At 39.8% G+C, this 17,978-nt stretch overlaps 1 protein-coding gene and 1 long non-coding RNA gene across 9 annotated transcripts in view; one reads left to right on the top strand and one right to left on the bottom strand.

Annotated features, from left to right (window-relative positions):
* Window positions 1-2,739, top strand: part of THSD7A (thrombospondin type 1 domain containing 7A) — a 546,002-nt gene extending 543,263 nt beyond the window's left edge. The window contains exons 27-28 of the mRNA XM_086397611.1: window positions 609-696; window positions 1,387-2,739. Of these exons, the coding sequence (XP_086253737.1) occupies window positions 609-696; window positions 1,387-1,471 (173 nt within the window). The 3' untranslated portion in view covers window positions 1,472-2,739. The remainder of the gene's footprint in view (window positions 1-608; window positions 697-1,386) is intronic.
* The window catches only part of LOC147374592 (uncharacterized), a 76,176-nt gene that overhangs the window by 23,524 nt on the left and 34,674 nt on the right, over window positions 1-17,978 (bottom strand). For all 8 annotated transcript variants that reach the window (XR_015162938.1, XR_015162939.1, XR_015162935.1 and 5 more), the window contains exon 2: window positions 180-252. This is a non-coding gene — a long non-coding RNA (uncharacterized LOC147374592). The remainder of the gene's footprint in view (window positions 1-179; window positions 253-17,978) is intronic.

Here is a 17,978-nt window from a genome sequence, read left to right on the forward strand (position 1 = left end):
TTGAGATTCTTTCATGTGTTAATCAAACTTGGTTATTTTTACAAATGATATTGTCAAATTAATTTTAAAGCACACTCTAAAGTATAAACTAGATAAAGGATTATTAATTCCAAAAATGTTAAATATATTTACTTTCATCTGAAAAAAATATTTAAATGACAAAATTTACATTGAGATACCTGTCAGCATCAAAAAAGTTGTAGGAATTTTCTTGAAATTGCATTGTTTTCTTCTTTTCTCACAATTGCCATTCTGAAGATAGAATGAAAATCAGAAGAAAACATTTATATAGCATAACACATGAGTTTAAAGTAAAAATCCATATAGGAAGTAGCAGAAATTTAGACATATTAACTTGAAATCTGAACTTGAATTGCAACATTATTTATCATTTTTCAATTCAGTTTTCATTGAGAATTTATCTTTAATGAAAGAGCATCTAACACATAATATCAGCTTTGCATTAATCATTAACTCTGCCTAAGCAATAATTCATTTTGAGTTTTCAAAGAACTTGGTCATATGTGACTGGTCATTGGTCATAGTTAAAGACTGTAATATATACAGCAGACTAATGTAAGTTAATGACCAATGTCTGTTCTTCTCAGATGGGAGACTGAAGACCTGGGTTTATGGTGTAGCAGCTGGGGCATTCGTGTTACTCATCTTCATTGTCTCCATGATCTATCTAGCTTGGTGAGTGTTTAAATATTTAAAAATCTAAGGAGATCTATTTCAGAGGAAATGCTTTCAATTGGCCATAACCAGGAACAGCGATCTAATGTCCCACATAAGCATTCCACATTTATTTAGGGTTCATCTGAGTTTCTGAATAAGCATAGATGGATAATCTAAAAGCAACTGAATCCGAACCATTTAATTTCTGAATATGAGCCAGAACTGCCCCAAGTCATCTTCTCAAGTTGTTCCCCCTGGTTATGCAAGCACCATATATTACTTTGTATACTTATGGTGAACTGTACTTTTTTTATTAAGTTACTACTGAGGAAGAGATTATGATAATACCTAATTCAACTGTCTTTTAAAACATATTATAAGTTGTGTTATTTATAAAAGTTTGTGGACAAATATAAATGACTATACTATAACATTATTCCATTATTAGTACCAGAGAAATTATATCTAGAAAATTTATCTTTTACAGAATAATAATATACTTGAAGGGTTCTGGTTTATGTTTATTCAGAGGAATAAAACTGAGGAATTCAAAAACCAGAAAATCAAATTTTGGGGTTGAATTTAGAAAGTGTAGGCAATTAAGCAATTTTTAGGTTTATCACTGTTTCAGTTTTTTTCATTTAAAGCAATAAAAATTACAATTGAAGATTTTCTTTCTCACAGTTTTATTGATTTTTTTTTTAACAGCAAGAAGCCAAAGAAACCCCAAAGAAGGCAAAACAACCGGCTGAAACCTTTGACCTTAGCCTATGATGGAGATGCTGACATGTAAGTCGTAACTTACTCTGCAGCTTCCAATTTCAGCTTTCTGCCTTTGCTGTGGATATCCAGAGGCCACAAAGCTATTCAAACTGTGTGGATTAAACTACAGTGTTACTTCTTAAAAGATCATCATTAAGGAAGGAGTGAAAATCACAGTGCCATTGGATATACCAAGTCAGTACTACTTACATCGAAACCATCAGCCCTGAGAATTCTAGGAGATTTAGTTGATACATGATGCATTCTGAGTCTTATGTGATCTTTTCTGAAATCTACCAACTGATAATTCACTTTCATCTCTAAAAACACGATGGTGGGACTGACCAGTTTAGGATGCCTGATGCAAGCCTCTGTCTGCAGTGTTAACCCCTAGTAACATTTTCGCATGAAGAGTTTAATACCAAAATCTCTACACTACTATATTCAAACATAACAACATGCCTACTCAATTGAATGATACACATTATTATGTCAGATTATATACTTGTTAATAAGCAATTTTAATGGTGGCTAAAACTAAGCTCTAAACTGAGCAGAAAACCCATTGAGTAAATTCAGCATCTTGGTGGTTGATAATAGTTTCATTGAGCTGCATTTCAGAGGCAAAGACCCTTTTGTAAGACTTCTTGCCTCTCTCCAAAGTGCGAATGCTGGACATGTACTAGTACCTTAGAAGAGTCCTCAAGTTCAGTATTTTACAATGGTTGTTGTCTGGAAAACTAATTTGCTTGTGTTAATACAGTACATTTCTACTTTCCCTAATTTTCAAACTGGTTGCCTGGATCTTTTTTTGCTATATGGAAGGCACATTTTTGCACTATATTAGTGCAGCATGATAGGCGCTTAACCAGTATTGCCATAGCAACTGCCTCTTTTCATATGGGATGAAGACATCTGTGCTCAAAGTGTCGTGGAGACATTTACAAGTTCTTGTGTCCTGAAGAGAGTAAAAGTTCAGCTGGGACGGCGACAGGATGGAGTTAGCTGTTACATCTGCTGTATACATACTTCCTCATCGCTGCAGCCACTGTGATATCAACAGCATGGCGATAACTTCAGTGTTCAAGTCCCGAACTCACTAACCCTCCAAAAGACGGTCCCCTCTAGTCAGCTTCTAATTGTACTTTGAAGGCTGTTTATGACTAGATTTTTATATTTGTTATCTTTGTTAAAAAAAGAAAAGAAAAGAAAAAAAGGAGCTGGTTGTCTTTTTAATTTTGAGCAGATGGAAAAAATAATTTATTGGTGATTTTTTGTAATTAAAAGAAATCAAAATGGTCTGATTTTTTTTTTCCTCCCAGATTTGTTTTCCTACTTTCAGATGGAATGTATTTCAAAATCCATAGTTTAGTCTTTCTCAGTGGTAAAATTTGAAGCAAGTCTTTTTAATGTATGATATCAAAAACTAGAATTTTCAAAAGAGAAAAATAAATATTTTGTCCAGGACCTCATTAAATATCTAGACCAAGGGTGGCACATTCTTTTTTTTTTTTTTGGTAAAAGGTCAGATGGTAAATATTCCAGCCAGGTCTATGTTGCAGCCTATCCATTCTGCCGTTGTGAGAACACAGCCATAGACAATACACAATACCGTCCATAGAGAATGGGCGTGGCTATTTTTCAATAAAACTTCCTATAAAGTCAGCAGGCCACGTTTGCAAGTTATGATTTGCTGGTCTAGAGGTTTTTTCCCAGTGCTAATTGTCCATCATGTCATCTTGAGTTTTCACTCATTTCCCCTCTGACTGTGATCAGGGTTTAATTTCAAAACCAAAAAACAGTCATTAAACATCTTAATGTATTGCAAGTAGTTATATTTTTCACAGATGTAGCCCTGGGAATGGCACAGTAAAATGATACCTAACTTGGCTGGTTTCTTTCATATGAAAAGAAAATCCAAAAGGTGCCATTAAAAAGCAATATCATTTTTCAGGCAACAGTTTTGCAACAACCTTTGGGAGAGGACAGGACATCAGATGTTCAGGTCTTTAAAAAAAAAAAAGTATCACAAGCCATTTTATCTTAAACATAGCTGTGTTGCTGTACAAGTGGTTAGGACTCGAAGGTATTTCACCTTCGTACTAGAGTTTGAATTCACCCTACTCCTCATTCTAGAGTATCTTCAAAGATTACAAAAGATAGATTAGAATGTCATTGTCCCTCAAATAAGCAAATTTCTACATATTTAAATCAGCATTAAATATGGTATGTACTAATAACCTTGATCAGTATTTCCTATGTTAAGCAATGTGTAAATCATTTCTGAGCAAACAGGTTATCAGGAAAATGAGAATTTTGCCTTAGACCAAGGCTTTCAATAAGGAAAGGCATAAAAACAATTCCATCTCATCTGTCTCACTAAAAGAGGAAGACAAAAATAATATTGTCACCCTAAAACTGTGATTGTCAATAAATGTACTCAGGGGTCTCCCAAATAATCCTCAAGTTGATTTATTTGAGTAAAATGAGCTCCCATTTGTCCAAAATGGTTGAGAAAGAATCTATTACCATTACGTGAAGAATCTTGCTAAGTCTTATACCCTTGAAATTGTTGAGTGGAATAAACTGTTACTACTAATGATATAATACTATACAATGGCATTCATTCAGAAAGCAGATAAGTGTCCTCCTACCTATACTGTTAAAATTAAATGAATTCATAGGTCAAAATTATGTTATGAAAAGCCAAGGTGACCTTACTCATAAATTGATTACCTTTTGCAACATTACATGTATGAAGTAATCTAGATTCAGTGTGACCTAATACTAGGGAGCATACTAGAAGTTGGCCTTTTGTTAGGAAAGATACAGGGAGGCTATTTTGGACAAATGAAGGTTACTATATTCATGTTTATAACATGAAAATAGCCTTATTTTTGTTCTTGGCATAAGTCAATAATGAGTTAAATACTTTACTGGGATTTCATCAAAACAGTATTCCTCCTGTTCATTCTAAGAATTCAGGAGGGGAATATAGTAGTAACTTGTCTATTGACACTTTTGCCTTACCAAAATGGTCTGTGAGCCCACAAAGATTAAGAATCACTGTTCTGTAAGTACGAAGGTCTGCTTGGTTGGGGGGAGAAAAAGAAATGAAAAATATTGACACAGTATTATTTTGTTGGACTGTTTCTATTTAAATGACATAGAAGTGACATAACTGATCTCGAAAGGGGGTGATTTGCTCATTCATCAATATCTAAGCTAGGAAACTGACTATAATCCTTATTTCAAAGCCTTTTCGAGGACACTACAGTGTAGCTTAAAGCTAATTTGAAAAGGGGTTCATAAAAGCATGTTCTTAATTATAGCAAAGCACAAAGTACCTGTAATAAGACTAATATGTATTGAATTATCACACGTAAGACACTCTGCTAGATATTGTAAAATATTAGTAACGGCTTTTGTTTACATGCATATCTAAGACATTCAAAAGAAGGGGAAAAGCTTAATGAGTGAAAATGACGCACACATCACCCTTCACTCTGTTTGGCGTTCAAACTTGGTGAACATTTTTCCTCATGTAATGTCTGTGTGTCAGGCCGTGCTGGCAGGCTTGGGCTATATGTCTGCTCCACCCTCAGGCAGGTGGCAGTGGTCCCAGCAGCTTAATCCGAACCCTCTTAAGTTCCTAGACATTTCAAGACAAAGTCAGTTATTTAAAACTTCTCACAGGAAGCAAGTAACGCCTCTCAATTTTTCCTAACCTCCAACTCGCTGTATACCCTTGCTCCTTTACAATGATCAATGCCTGGTCTCTTGTCCAGCCTGCTCCCTTAGCAACAACTAGTCTTGTCTGCTTCCCCTAGAACCATCTAAACATGCCTACATTTTTAATAAGAAAAGAGGTGACTACCTATATCTCTTTTCTGTTGGAGTCAAAGTGTCACTTAGAGTGTGAACAGTTTGGTTTAAACAGAATTGTACCAGTCAAAGACATGGATAAAGAAAGGAAAGCTGTGGAGGACGTCCCCCACCCGCCACCCCACAAAAAGACCTTTTCTGTAAAAATGTCAATTCTTACCTTAGATTTAGTCCTACCCAGTACTCCCCCCTCCACCAACCTTCCCCTTGCGTCTCTGTACACGTCCTACCCCGTGAGACAGCAAGGGAGGCCTGCGGCTCTCAAAACTGACAAAAAAAGAGCCTGTCCTTAGGCTGAATCAAGGTTTGAATAGCCTTGCAAGAATCAGGCTTCCCAAATGGCCCAGGGTCTCACTATCTGTAAATATATTATCAAATTAAAATGTGTTTCTTGTTCTGTTTCCCCTCTAAGCTTGAGGGTGTTGAAAGAAGAGCAGTCTGTGAACACATCTGTGAGGAATCAGGTCAGACAACCATCTTCCCTGGGTCTGGTTGCGATGTGAGAACTGAAATTGCTGCCTGTCCCCTCTGGTGCTGCCCTCTGGTGGCCGCAGCTAACAGAGCAGGATTTCAGGGTCTGAAACAGGAGTGTGGGCCGCGCAGAGGGGACTGTAAAAGGATACGCGGTGTGATACGATAATGATAATTCTGTATCTAGCAGGGACACTGAAAAATGGGTATGTCTGCATTGTTAAATGAGCAAAACAAATGCTAAATGGATAGCGTTAATTTTGTAGCTTTATGTTTTTGTGCTTCTACCAAGCCTGATCTTAAAATGGGCAATTTTATGAAGACACTTAGTTGTGAGAGTCACGTTTCCAGCGATCAAAAATCTCTAGTCTATTTAGACTGTCCTTGGGTGTCAGTCTTCCCGTGTTTTGTAGATTTTTTTTTTAAGCAATAGTTTCTAGATTACCTGCTTTGAATGCTCACTGAGCTTCTCTCAACTATTTTTCAGGAGTCTATTTAAGTTTATTTTTTTTTAAATAAACATTAAGATTTCCTTTCTGGTACTTTTTTCTTGCCTATTTTTAGCACAGAGATTTTTGAAGCGATCAGTATCTGTCATTGTAAAATATAACTTTATTAAATTTGCAATGTCTTTCTATAAATTATAACCCCCTAAATGTGTTTTCTTTTTGGTTAATTTAATTACCTGAGTATTTATTTTGTTTAAATAAGAAGGCAGCTGTCTAAGAAGTTTTTGTTAATATTACTTTGTAAATTGTGTAATGTAATTTATTTTAAATTATGTACATTTCTTTTTTAATGCACAAGAGGTCTATGTACAATTTACTACAGATTTGCAAATACTGTCACTAAGCTTTACTCAGTTAATACAGATGGCATGTGAAGATGTAATATGCTTTTTTACATTTTCATATGGGTTATTTGTAAATTAACTGTTGCTGATAAACATAAAACACGGAGATCATTTTCATTCTACTGCTTGTGTGTATCTGTGTTTTAATTTGCATCCTTTGCTGCTGAAGTGTGGGTTAACACTTATTTTCAATGAAAAAAACATCTTTTTACTACCGTATTGCCCTCTCTTGGGTCTTTTTGTTTACAATCCCAATTTAGAAAGTTTGAGAGATGCAAACCTTTAAGTGTCTGCAGAAGCCACAGTTTAATCATCCTGGACAAAGGACCCCTTGGTTTCCAGTACGTTACAAGGTAGGAAGCAGCAGAGGACGCTGAGACACGCTGGAACACTGCGGTACAGAGCTTCTTCCCCTCAGTCAGAAGGCAAGCCACTCCCTGTCCCTTCTCCCCGTGTCTACCGGCAGGAGACTAACCCTCAGGTGGAAGCTCATACGTGAATAAATTAAGATTCCTTCACTCCAAATTAAGATGCATATGTTAACAAATTCTGAAAGGGATGCACAAATTAGATGAATCATTGCAATTATTGTTAGGGTAGCTTGCAACTAAAACATTTTTTGAAATTGCTATTTGCTAAAATATAGCTAATAAGGAAGGAACCTATTAAACACAGTATATAAAGCTCAAAATATATAGCTAGACTCAAATGCCTGATGAAAACACAGTGATTTGCAGCCTCCTTATTTTCTATCTTGTTCATTACAACTGATTCAAGAGGAGAATTTTTAAAATAACTGATGTATCTCTAGGTATTTGGACATTCATAGTCAAATCACTAACTTCATTTTTTATTTTGCAACTCTAATTTATGTCCTGCAAACACAAATATGAATGACTGGTCTACATTTTGCTGGTTGGTCTGAGTCCCTAGTGATTCCTTTCATTACACACCAAATGTACTCCAAAGAAAAGCCACCACACACTACAATTTACAGGTCTTGTCAGTGTCCATTAGTCTGGAAACAGTATGTCCATACAGAAGTTCTTACATGCAGTCAGGCTTTCTGATGTTGCATCTTTTTTTCCCCCCCTTTTTCTTTCAAGGATCACTCCCTCTCCCGCTTTCCACCTTCTGCCATAGCATCTCCCTGCCAAGGGAACTCAAGTTACCAATCTGATATATGTTCAGCCATGTTTTTCTCCCTGATCATACAATCTTATGAATATGATGGTGACAGGCGTGGAAAAAGAGAAGACAGAAAAATGAGTTAAATTTAGATACAATTGGAAAATAGCTTCATTTCTTTTCCCATTACTATTTCAAACAGAGTGAAATGTCCTTTGTCCTTCCCTTGGCAGCACCCAAGGCAAATCCCATAGCTTTTTGGTCACAATTTGAGTTATGGAAAAGAGTCCAGGCCAGAACAAAACCTCAGTCTGTCTCATGGTTTTTCATTTCTCTGGTGATTAGCAAATTTGAACAATGTCTGTCTTTCCTGTCTGTGTTGGCTATTGGGGTTGGTCCTCTCTTACATATCATCTTTAAATGGCAATTCTGGCTCTACCAAAGTAGTTGTTAATTTTAGGCCATCAGCGAAATTTAAACTTTTGGGTAAAGAAAAATTTCTGAATTTTATTTCTCCACAATCTAGTTTTCTATCCCAGGCAGAGATGATCTTAACGAGGGCCCATGCCTCTTTATTGTCCCCAGCTCTCTGCTCTTTCCTCAGGATGCTCACTGTCCTCTCTTGATGGCCCTTGAGGCCAGTGTCACATGGAGGTGATGAAGTTGGAACTAAATCTTCTCTTAAAACCACACACTTTCCTTAGAGCTCTGCCCTTAATGTTCTCTCTACCTGGAACACTCTTCCCCTTGATATAAGCCTGGCATCTCCCTCACTTCGTGCAGGTCTCTGCTCAAATGCCACCTCCTATGAGAAGTCTTCCTTGACTACCTTTATCCCTTTTATTTCCTCTTGCCGTTTTTTAGTTTTCTCTGTGGTCCTGATTTTATATATCTTTTTGGCCTGTGGTTGTGTTTTTACTCTCTCTCAGATACACAGGAGAGAGGCCAAGTCTTTATCTGTTTTGTTCCTCACCTGGAATCAAGTCCAGCACATAGTAAGAACAAATTCTTGTTGGATGATTAAATGAACCGAAGAATTAGTGAACTGTGAGTTTAATGGACAAAGAATCATTAAGGTTAATTAGCAGATCAGTTATAAAGAGACCACTAAGGTTAATTGACCAACTAATTCATTCAAAGCTTCAAGTTGTCAGTTCTCTGTCATGAATCATTTTATATCATTTCACTTGCCAGAAATATGTTCACCTAACCTACTCATAAAACACAATATTGTGACATGGGAAGAGCAGTAACAGGGCAAGCAAAGAAATTATATCAGTAATGATGAGCCTGGCATCAGAGAGGAGTGACAGCTGGGGACGTACCAGCAGGATGTGGGTGACGGGATTTGGAAACCTATCTTGAGAATGGAGTCTGTAAAAGAATTCTTTCCTAGCTTTCTCTTATTTTCACTTCATTGCATGGAAAATTCCTGTGGGAGACGTGAGTAAGCAGGGAATACTGGAAAATAAAGGAGGCAGGCAATCACAAATTTCTAAAAAAAAAAAACCCTTGTTCCAGGATCCAAAAGCAGCCTGACTCTCCTACTAAGTCTTACACTGTATTAATTTACTTTATGGTATAATATAATACCAATAATATCTTGAGTGTCCCTTGGACTACCATGAGATCAAACCAGTCAATCCTAAAGGAAATCAACCCTGAATATTCACCAGAAGGACTGAAGCTGAAGCTCCAATACTCTGGTCACCTGATGCAGAGAGCCAACTCATTAGGAAAGACCCTGATGCTGGGAAAGATTGAGGGCAGGAGGAGAAGGGGACGATGGAGGATGAGATGGTTGGATGGCATCATCAGCTCAATGGACATGAATCTGAGTAAACTCCAGGAGACGGTGAAGGACAGGGAGACCTGGCGTGCTGCAGTCCATGGAGTCACAAAGACTCAGACACGACTTAGCAACTGAACAATAATACCACCAAGTGATACACTATTTGCTTGCTTTAAAGCAGAAATACAACAATAAGAACAGAATAAAATTGCAATTCAGTGTTTCCCAAATCCCCATTACTCATTTTGGAAGAATGGAGGTGGACATTCAGAAACGTGTAAATACGTGAATTAAACATTTAAAATCCATTCCTTCTAGAATACAGTGTCTTGATTTCATGGAAAAGTGAAAAGAATTTCAAGATCAGAGTCAGTTGGTGAGTCTAGGACTATGTTCCCCACAACCCACTGCCTTTCATAAACATAGTGATGAAAACCCAGTCAAATCACATCTAGTTTGACAGCTGATGTATAACTATACCCTTTCACAATTTATCTTTATAAAAGGCTCCCTCATTTATAATATTCATCTGGGGATTTTGGTGTTTATCACTTTTTACTATCTTTGCCAAAAGGCTACATGTCTTCTGATTGTACTACCTTGCTACCTACTGGAAAAATAATTTAAAAAATAAATCAAGAAGTATCCTAACTGTAGAAGGTGTCATAATGGATAGGATTTTTATCTGATATCCACTTAAAAAAATCCTTAAAAGTTACAAGAAAATTATTTTGTGTATGTGCATTCTAATGTCTGTATGTAAGAATCCACAGCAAAAGCAAATTAAAATGTCTCCTATAATGAAGTAGATAATGATGTACTGAAGCTCTGTCTAGTAGTAATTATGATATAATGGCATGTTGCAAGAAGATTATGGCAACATTTGTTCAGCAATAGAAACTAAAGAGGACTTTGATACAATTCTCTTCAGAATAGGCATCATATTTGCCTTCAAAAGTTAATAATCCGTAGTCAAAAATATTTAAGTGTAATTATGGATCCATGCCAAGGCAGATGTAGCAGTAAATTAGTACATTTCTTAGATAACAGCGCCATGCCTAGACACAGTCCGTAAGTTTTAAAAGCAGTACCTTCCACTGACAGTTACTGGATCCTGCCTATTATACAAAGCTTGTTTAAAAAAAAAAAAGCAAAACTAAGGAGGAATCAAAAAAAATCATTGACTGAAAGACCCTTCTTACTTTTTGGTAGGATATAAGAACAGTGTCAGAAGAAAAAGAAAACGTAAGTGACTTTTAAACTTACAAAAAATGATTCTCATGAACATTCATAGTTAAAGAAGTGCCATTTAAAACAAAAACCCTGTGGATGAAGGAAAATGTTGTGACAATACATGATCGTATCAAGTATGAGGCAAAGTAGATTTTTGTTTGTACTAATGAGGAAAATACTAAGTCAATGAAGGGCGATGTAGCACTTTCTTAAATTAAAAATAAACATGTCTTTTGACTTAGTAACTCCATAGAGTAGGAAGGAAGGATAGATAATAGATGACAAGCGTGGTATGTGTGTACAGTGTGCATGTGTGTGCACGTGTAACAAAGATGACAGGTAGGTAGATAATTGATACAAAGCCTGTGCACAGTGATAGAGTATACAGATATGTATCACATTTGTGGTTATAAACATATGGAAGCAACATAATGTAAAAGTTTAAATAAATTATGGTGCATTCATAACACACAATACTATGCAATATTCTGTAAGATCCTCTTATTTCTGTCTTTAATTTTTCAGAACTGAAGACTGGCAAAAAATTAGTGAAAAAGTCATAGCGCACACATATTCACAAAATATTGCTAAGTTACGCTCTAGAAGTAGTCTTCAAACCATATATTTTCAGTGTTACAAACGACTGGAAATTGAGAGTCTAGATTTTTGCTACAGAATGAAACTCAAAAATATTTCATGGGGATGATGTAGGTATAAAGACAACTTAGAAAATGGTTACAATTGAGGACACTTCAATATAAATAAAAGGAAAGATAATGTTAAATGTGTGTCATTTGGAATGGATTTTTTTTCCAAGTCCCTGTCTTCCAAAATAACTACCCAAATGACAACAACCCTGTGGCTGGTTGCTGCTAATGTGAGACTAGATGTGGAAGTGCCAAAGAAATAACAAGAAAATAACCAACCTGCAGTTTGGTAATTGCCTGGAGTTAAATTTAATGAGCTGAAAAGGAAGGTTTCTGCAACATTAGGGGGAGCAGCTGGAGAAAGAAACCCGTTCCTATCTGTGATGGTCGGTGCTTACCAGCTAATGAGCAGGACATTTGCAGCTCATCAGATTTTAAAAAAACACACAACACTCACGTGAAAGCTCAGAGAACTGATAATCGTCTTTCTGATTAGATACCCAGCCTCAATTTTTGAAGCTAATTAAGTGGGGGGTGCGGGGGAATCTCCAAAAATTTGCATTAGATGGCTCTGGGGGGAAAAAAGCAGAACAAATGTTTATCTAATTGTATCCTTACTATCAGTTCAGTTCAGTCTCTCAGTCGTGTCCGACTCTTTGTGACCCCATGAACCGCAGCACGCCAGGCCTCCCTCTCCATCACCAACTCCCGGAGTTTACCCAAACTCATGTCCATTGAGTCAGTGATGCCATCCAGCCATCTCATCCTCTGTCGTCCCCTTCTCCTCCTGCCCCCAATCCCTCCCAGCATCAGAGTCTTTTCCAATGAGTCAACTCTTCGCATGAGGTGGCCAAAGTACTGGAGTTTCAGCTTTAGCATCATTCCTTCCAAAGAAATCCCAGTGCCGATCTCCTTCAGAATGGACTGGTTGGATCTCCTTGCAGTCCAAGGGACTCTCAAGAGTTGTCTCCAACACCACAGTTCAAAAGCATCGATTCTTCGGTGCTCAGCTTTCTTCTTTATTGACTATCCTCACTGTATATCTTCTGAAACACTCTGTTAGAACTTGGTTGTGAAGACCAAACACAAGAAGCATGTAAGAAACTTTTATCTTCCATTCAGGAGTAAAATACTGGGAATTAAACGTCACTGGCCAATACAAAGGTAGCTGAAATGGAAGGCTAAATGCCACGTGAAAACATTCAGTTCTAATATACTGAGATTGCTGCAATAATATAACTGCTGGAAAGCTGGGTTTTTTTTTTTATTACTTTATAGAAGAAATTACAGTTATCACTGTGAGTCTGAGAAGACCACTTGGTTAGTGAGATGTCTGAAACCTTCTCAATCAGACTGAGAAGTGGTGTTCACTGAACACAGGCAGTGGCGGGTGGTCTCTCTCTCATTCATTCATTTACAGTTGAGGAGAACCTACTGGGTGCCAGGTTCCGGTCTAGGCCTGAACGGTGGGAGGTGAGAAAGAAGAAACCCAAAACTGCCCTTACTGATAACATGATCCAATGAGGGGTAAGCCAGTAAATAAGGAACACGTCATTGTCAATCAACTATATTCCAATAAATTAAAAAAAAAAAAAAAGGAAATGTGCTTGTTGATGGACATGGCCATGGAGAAAATAAAGGATATGGTGAGAGTGAATATTAGAGCACAGCAGTGGAGACCCCGGTATAAGCGTGATATTTTGTATTCCTGCCCCCAGTTCCACTGGGCAGGGTGGGGGAGACGAGTGAGGATCCACCGTGCCACCTGCAAGCAGTTCCCTGAGAGAATCCTACTCCGAGCAGACGCTGCCTCCCCAGAGAAAGCTTCCACTCTCCAGGCTGCCAGTTCAGCACCACAAGAAGGACCTGCGCCCAACCCGGGTGCCGGTTCCAAGTCCAGGCTAACACCAGATTGGCTATAATCCAGAGGTTCCCGTGATCCAAACTCAGGATAAATCCACTAGCTAGAGCGGCTCAACCATCAATAACAACAAAAGCTACAACCTAGCAAAAAGATATCTTTCATCCAAAGAAAACAGCAGCCCCCAGGCAGCAGTAGGCTTCCCCTGTGGCTCAGCTGGTAAAGCGTCTGCCTACAATGCAGGAGACCCGGGTTCGATCCCTGGGTCGGGAAGTTCCCCTGGAAAAGGAAATGGCACCCCACTCCAGTACTCTAGCCTAGAAAATCCCATGGATGGAGAAGCCCGGTAGGCTACAGTCCATGGGGTCGCAAAGAGTCAGACAGGACTGAGCGACTTCACAGGCAGCAGTAGGAGGGGCTCCAACGTGATAAAGTCAACTCCCATAGACGCACGCAGTGGCAGGCCGCAAACTGGAGAACAGTTTTCCAGTTCCGCACAAGTTCTCCCACAGGCGTGAGAGTGCTCAGCCCCGTGTCAGGATTCAGGATTCCCAGCCTGAGGGGCATGGCACCGGGAGGAGGAGTCCCCCAGAGAATCTAATTTGAAGGCAAGCTCAGGGGGCGCAGTGGTAAAGAACCTGCCTGCCAATACAGGAGACACGGGTTCAGTCCCTGGGTTGGGAAGATCCCCTGAAGGAGGGCAGAGCAACCCACTCCAGTATTTATGCCTGGAGAAGCCTGCCGGGCTACAGCCCACGGGGTCGCAAGGAGTCAGACATGCCGGAGTGCGTGCGCGCGCGCGCACACACACACACACACACACACAAGGTTTGGTTGCAAGACTCCACGGGACTGAGAAAAAGAGACACTCCACTCGGGACACGGAAAGGCTCCTGTGAACCAGGACACAGGAGGAAAAGCAGTTACACCCTAAGACACTCAACCGAACCTGCCTGCCCAGAGTTGAGGGATCACCCGCAGAGACGGCCGGTGTGAGCAGGGACCCACGGCGGGGAGAAACACACCGGCAGCAGCAGCTGTGGGAATGGCTTACTGGAGCGAGCCCCACTGGAAGCTGCCAGTACCGCACCCAACAGCTTGCAGGCTCCTGACCTCAAGAAACACTCTGGAGTAGGTGAAGGAGTAAAAATGACGGCACAGGCTCTCAAAGAGTCAGTTACAGAAGTTAATTTAATTCACACTGATTACAAAAGAAAAAAAGCATATACAAAGATCCTTACCACTTCACATTATCATAGAAGTGCAAATCAAACTTCCAAGAGGTACCACATCCCACCGATCAGAATAGACATCCTCAAAAAGTCTATAAGCACTCAAACCTGGAAGGGGCTTAGGGAAAAGGGAACCCTCCTGAGCTGACATTGGGCATGTAAACTGCTAAAAAGTCGCTGGGAGAACAGCATTGGGGTTCCTTAAAATCCTCAAGAAACATATACCATGAGATTCAGGAAAACTATTCTTGGATGTATATCCCAAGAAAACCAATTGGAAAACAACTTGCAGCCCAACATTCCTGGCAGCACGGTTTACAGCAGCCACCATACAGGAACAGCCATAATGTCAATCGATGGCTGAATCCATAAACATGGTGTTCTATAGACATACAAGGCAATGCTACTCAGCCATCAAAAAAAAAAAAAAAAAATGAAATCATGCCACCGGCAGCAACCTACAAGGAACTAGCAATGATCATACTCGGCGACGAAAGTCTGACAGAGGAAGACACACATCGTGGCAGCCCTCATGGGTAGAATCTGAAACTTGATAAAAAGTGCCTCAATTTCAAAGCAAAAACAGACCCGCAGACTCTGAAAACCCAACCAGTGTCACTGAAGGCCAATCAGAGCTGAGAGTTTTCAATCAGGATGTTTGGAGTTACATATAAACACTCACGTGTGTAAAAACTGGTCATCAACAAGGACCTACGACAGAGCACACGGAGCCCCAACAATCCCCTGCTGCTGCTGCTGCTGCCGCTGCTGCTAATTCGCTTCAGTCGTGTCTGACTCTGTGCAACCCCATAGACGGCAGCCCACTAGGTTCCCCCGTCCCTGGGATTCTCCAGGCAAGAACACTGGAGTGGGTTGCCATTTCCTTCTCCAATGCATGAAAGTGAAAAGTGAAAGTGAAGTCACTCAGTTGTGTCCAACTCTTAGCGACCCCATGGACTGTAGCCCACCAGGCTCCTCCATCCATGGGATTTTCCAGGCAAGAGTACTGGAGTGGGGTGCCATTGCCTTCTCTGAACAATCCCCTATGATACCCTAAAGGGACAAAAGCTCCAAAAAAAAAGGCCAACATATATATCAATCTATACCTCAATCAACTTGTTTTACACCCGAAACAAACACAGCACTGGAAATCAACTACACTCCAGTAGAGAACAGTCCTTGACAATGGCTATGACATTCCCGCAGGAGACCACCTGCAATGCAAAAGACCCGAGATTGACCTCTGGGTCAGGAAGATCCCCTGGAGGAGGAAATGGCAATCCATTCCAGCATTCTTGCCTGGAGAATTCCATGGACAGAGGAGCCTGGCAGCTACCATCCACGGGTCCCAAAAGTCTGAACCGGCTTAGCAACTAAGCCACCAACAAAACCACCATTATATTCGGCCGGCCTCCATAACCCAGGCTACAGTCACATCCCTGGATCCTTGGAGTCTTGGGTCCCAAGGATGAACTGCCCTTGGGCTGAGGGAACTGAGAAAACTGTACCCAGTTAGATGTGTCGTGATTGTCCTGTTGGGAAAAAATAAAAATCTCCAGGTCAGGGCTGGCCGCTCACAATGAAACTGAGCCTAGGAATCCAAAGGAAGTTGTACCTTTATTTCAAGATATGACAAATGATGCGGTCTTTACCTCTCTGGTAATGAGTTTCTATCTGAAAAGTTGTTCTCTAGAGTTCACTCACAGAAAGAGCAACAGCAGTCAGAGAAGGGCAGATTTGACAGGGTTGATATTTGAATCCAGCGGACACTGAATGGGATTGTGGAAAAATTGATGAGACCCAGGCCTTGGTCATGTTTCACTCTCTTTGTCATCTCCAGAACAGGACTTGACTAAGGCACTGGCATCCCAGTAATCAGGTTGTTACTTGTAACAACAACTTTACCAGTGCTCAGGGAAACTTAAAACTACAAGACCAAAGAGGCTCCAAATGAGTCTTCTCCTTAACACATTGCCTGGGTAGGTAACAGAATAAGGATTATAAAAAGACCGACTATTGAGAAACAGATTCTTAAAGTTAATCTTAATTACATGACCACCCTATGTTATTCATATTTGAAGTCAATATCAAAGAGGTATCCCCTACCATCCATCAGAATGGACATCTTCAAAAGGTATACCAAAAAATAAACAATGGGTGGGACCAGGAGAAGAAAAAGCCCTCCTGGCCCATCGTAGGTATAAAAATAGATAAGACTTTCATAGAGAACACCATTGTGCTATTGAAAAATTTCGAAACACTTTTAGAATAATACCTGGAAATCACAAGATGATTATGTATATCTCCACAAACTCTAATTGGAAAAGAGACTTGGAACACTGTTTACAGTCAAGATTTGGAAGCCACCATAATATCCATCAACAGACGAACGCATAAACATGATGTGGTATGTACAAAGAAGGGACACATACTCAGCCATCAAATACAGTGACATCAGGTCAGTGGCAGCAAGCTACAAGGCCCTAGGGATTCTCATACTCAGGTAATTGTGACAGGCAGAGAGCGATCATCATCTGGAGGGTGAAATTCTCAAACTGGTACAAAGTCAGTCAGCTGGAAGACAGGAACACACCTGTGGCCTTGGAAAAATCAATCAGTAAGTATTCCTGAAGACCAAACACCCGGGTAGGATTAAATCAAGATGTTTCCATTGCCATACACACACTTACAGGTGCAAAAAAGATCATCAGAAAGACCTAGTCTAGAGAAAAAGGGACCCCAGACAATTGTCTACACCTGCCCTAAAGGATGAAAAGTGGGGGGAAAAAAGATACTAGTGGACATGAAGCAGAATAAAAATGCTATACACCCTAAAAAAGTACAACATTCAAAATCGACTAAAAATGATTAGAAAAACAAGTTCCTTTACAGACGAAAGGAAATGCCTTTGTGTCCAGACAGGCCTCAGAGAACAGAGCTGTGGTCACATCCCTGAGGCATGAACAACCCTGGAACCAGAGAATGGATTGCCTTAGGGCTGAGGGGGTTCTCGAAAATATGTGAACAAATTTTCCTCAGTTCTAGCTATATGGTTTGTCCTCTCTGGATGAAGCCAACATCACCACATCAGACTTTCACAGCTAATCCAAGCCCCTGTTGTTCAGTTGCTCTGTCGTGTCAGACTATTTCAACCCCATGGGCTGCAGCACACCAGGCTTCACTGTCCTTCACCATCTCCTGGAGCCTGCTCAAACTCACGTCCATCAAATCAGTGATGCCATCCAACCATCTCATCCTCTGTCGTCCCCTTCTCCTCTCGCCTTCAATCTTTCCCAGCATCAGGTTCTTTTCCAGTGAGTCAGTTCTTCACATCATGTGGCCAAAGTATTGGAGCTTCAGCATCAGTCCTTCCAGTGAATATTCAGGACTGATCTCCTTTAGAATGGACTGGTTGGATCTCCTTGCAATCCAAGGG

The sequence above is a fragment of the Bos grunniens genome, chromosome 4, assembly GCF_055505025.1.
Source record: "Bos grunniens cultivar Pamir isolate PY7600 chromosome 4, Bosgru_T2T1.0, whole genome shotgun sequence".
Classification (NCBI taxonomy): Eukaryota; Metazoa; Chordata; class Mammalia; order Artiodactyla; family Bovidae; genus Bos; species Bos grunniens.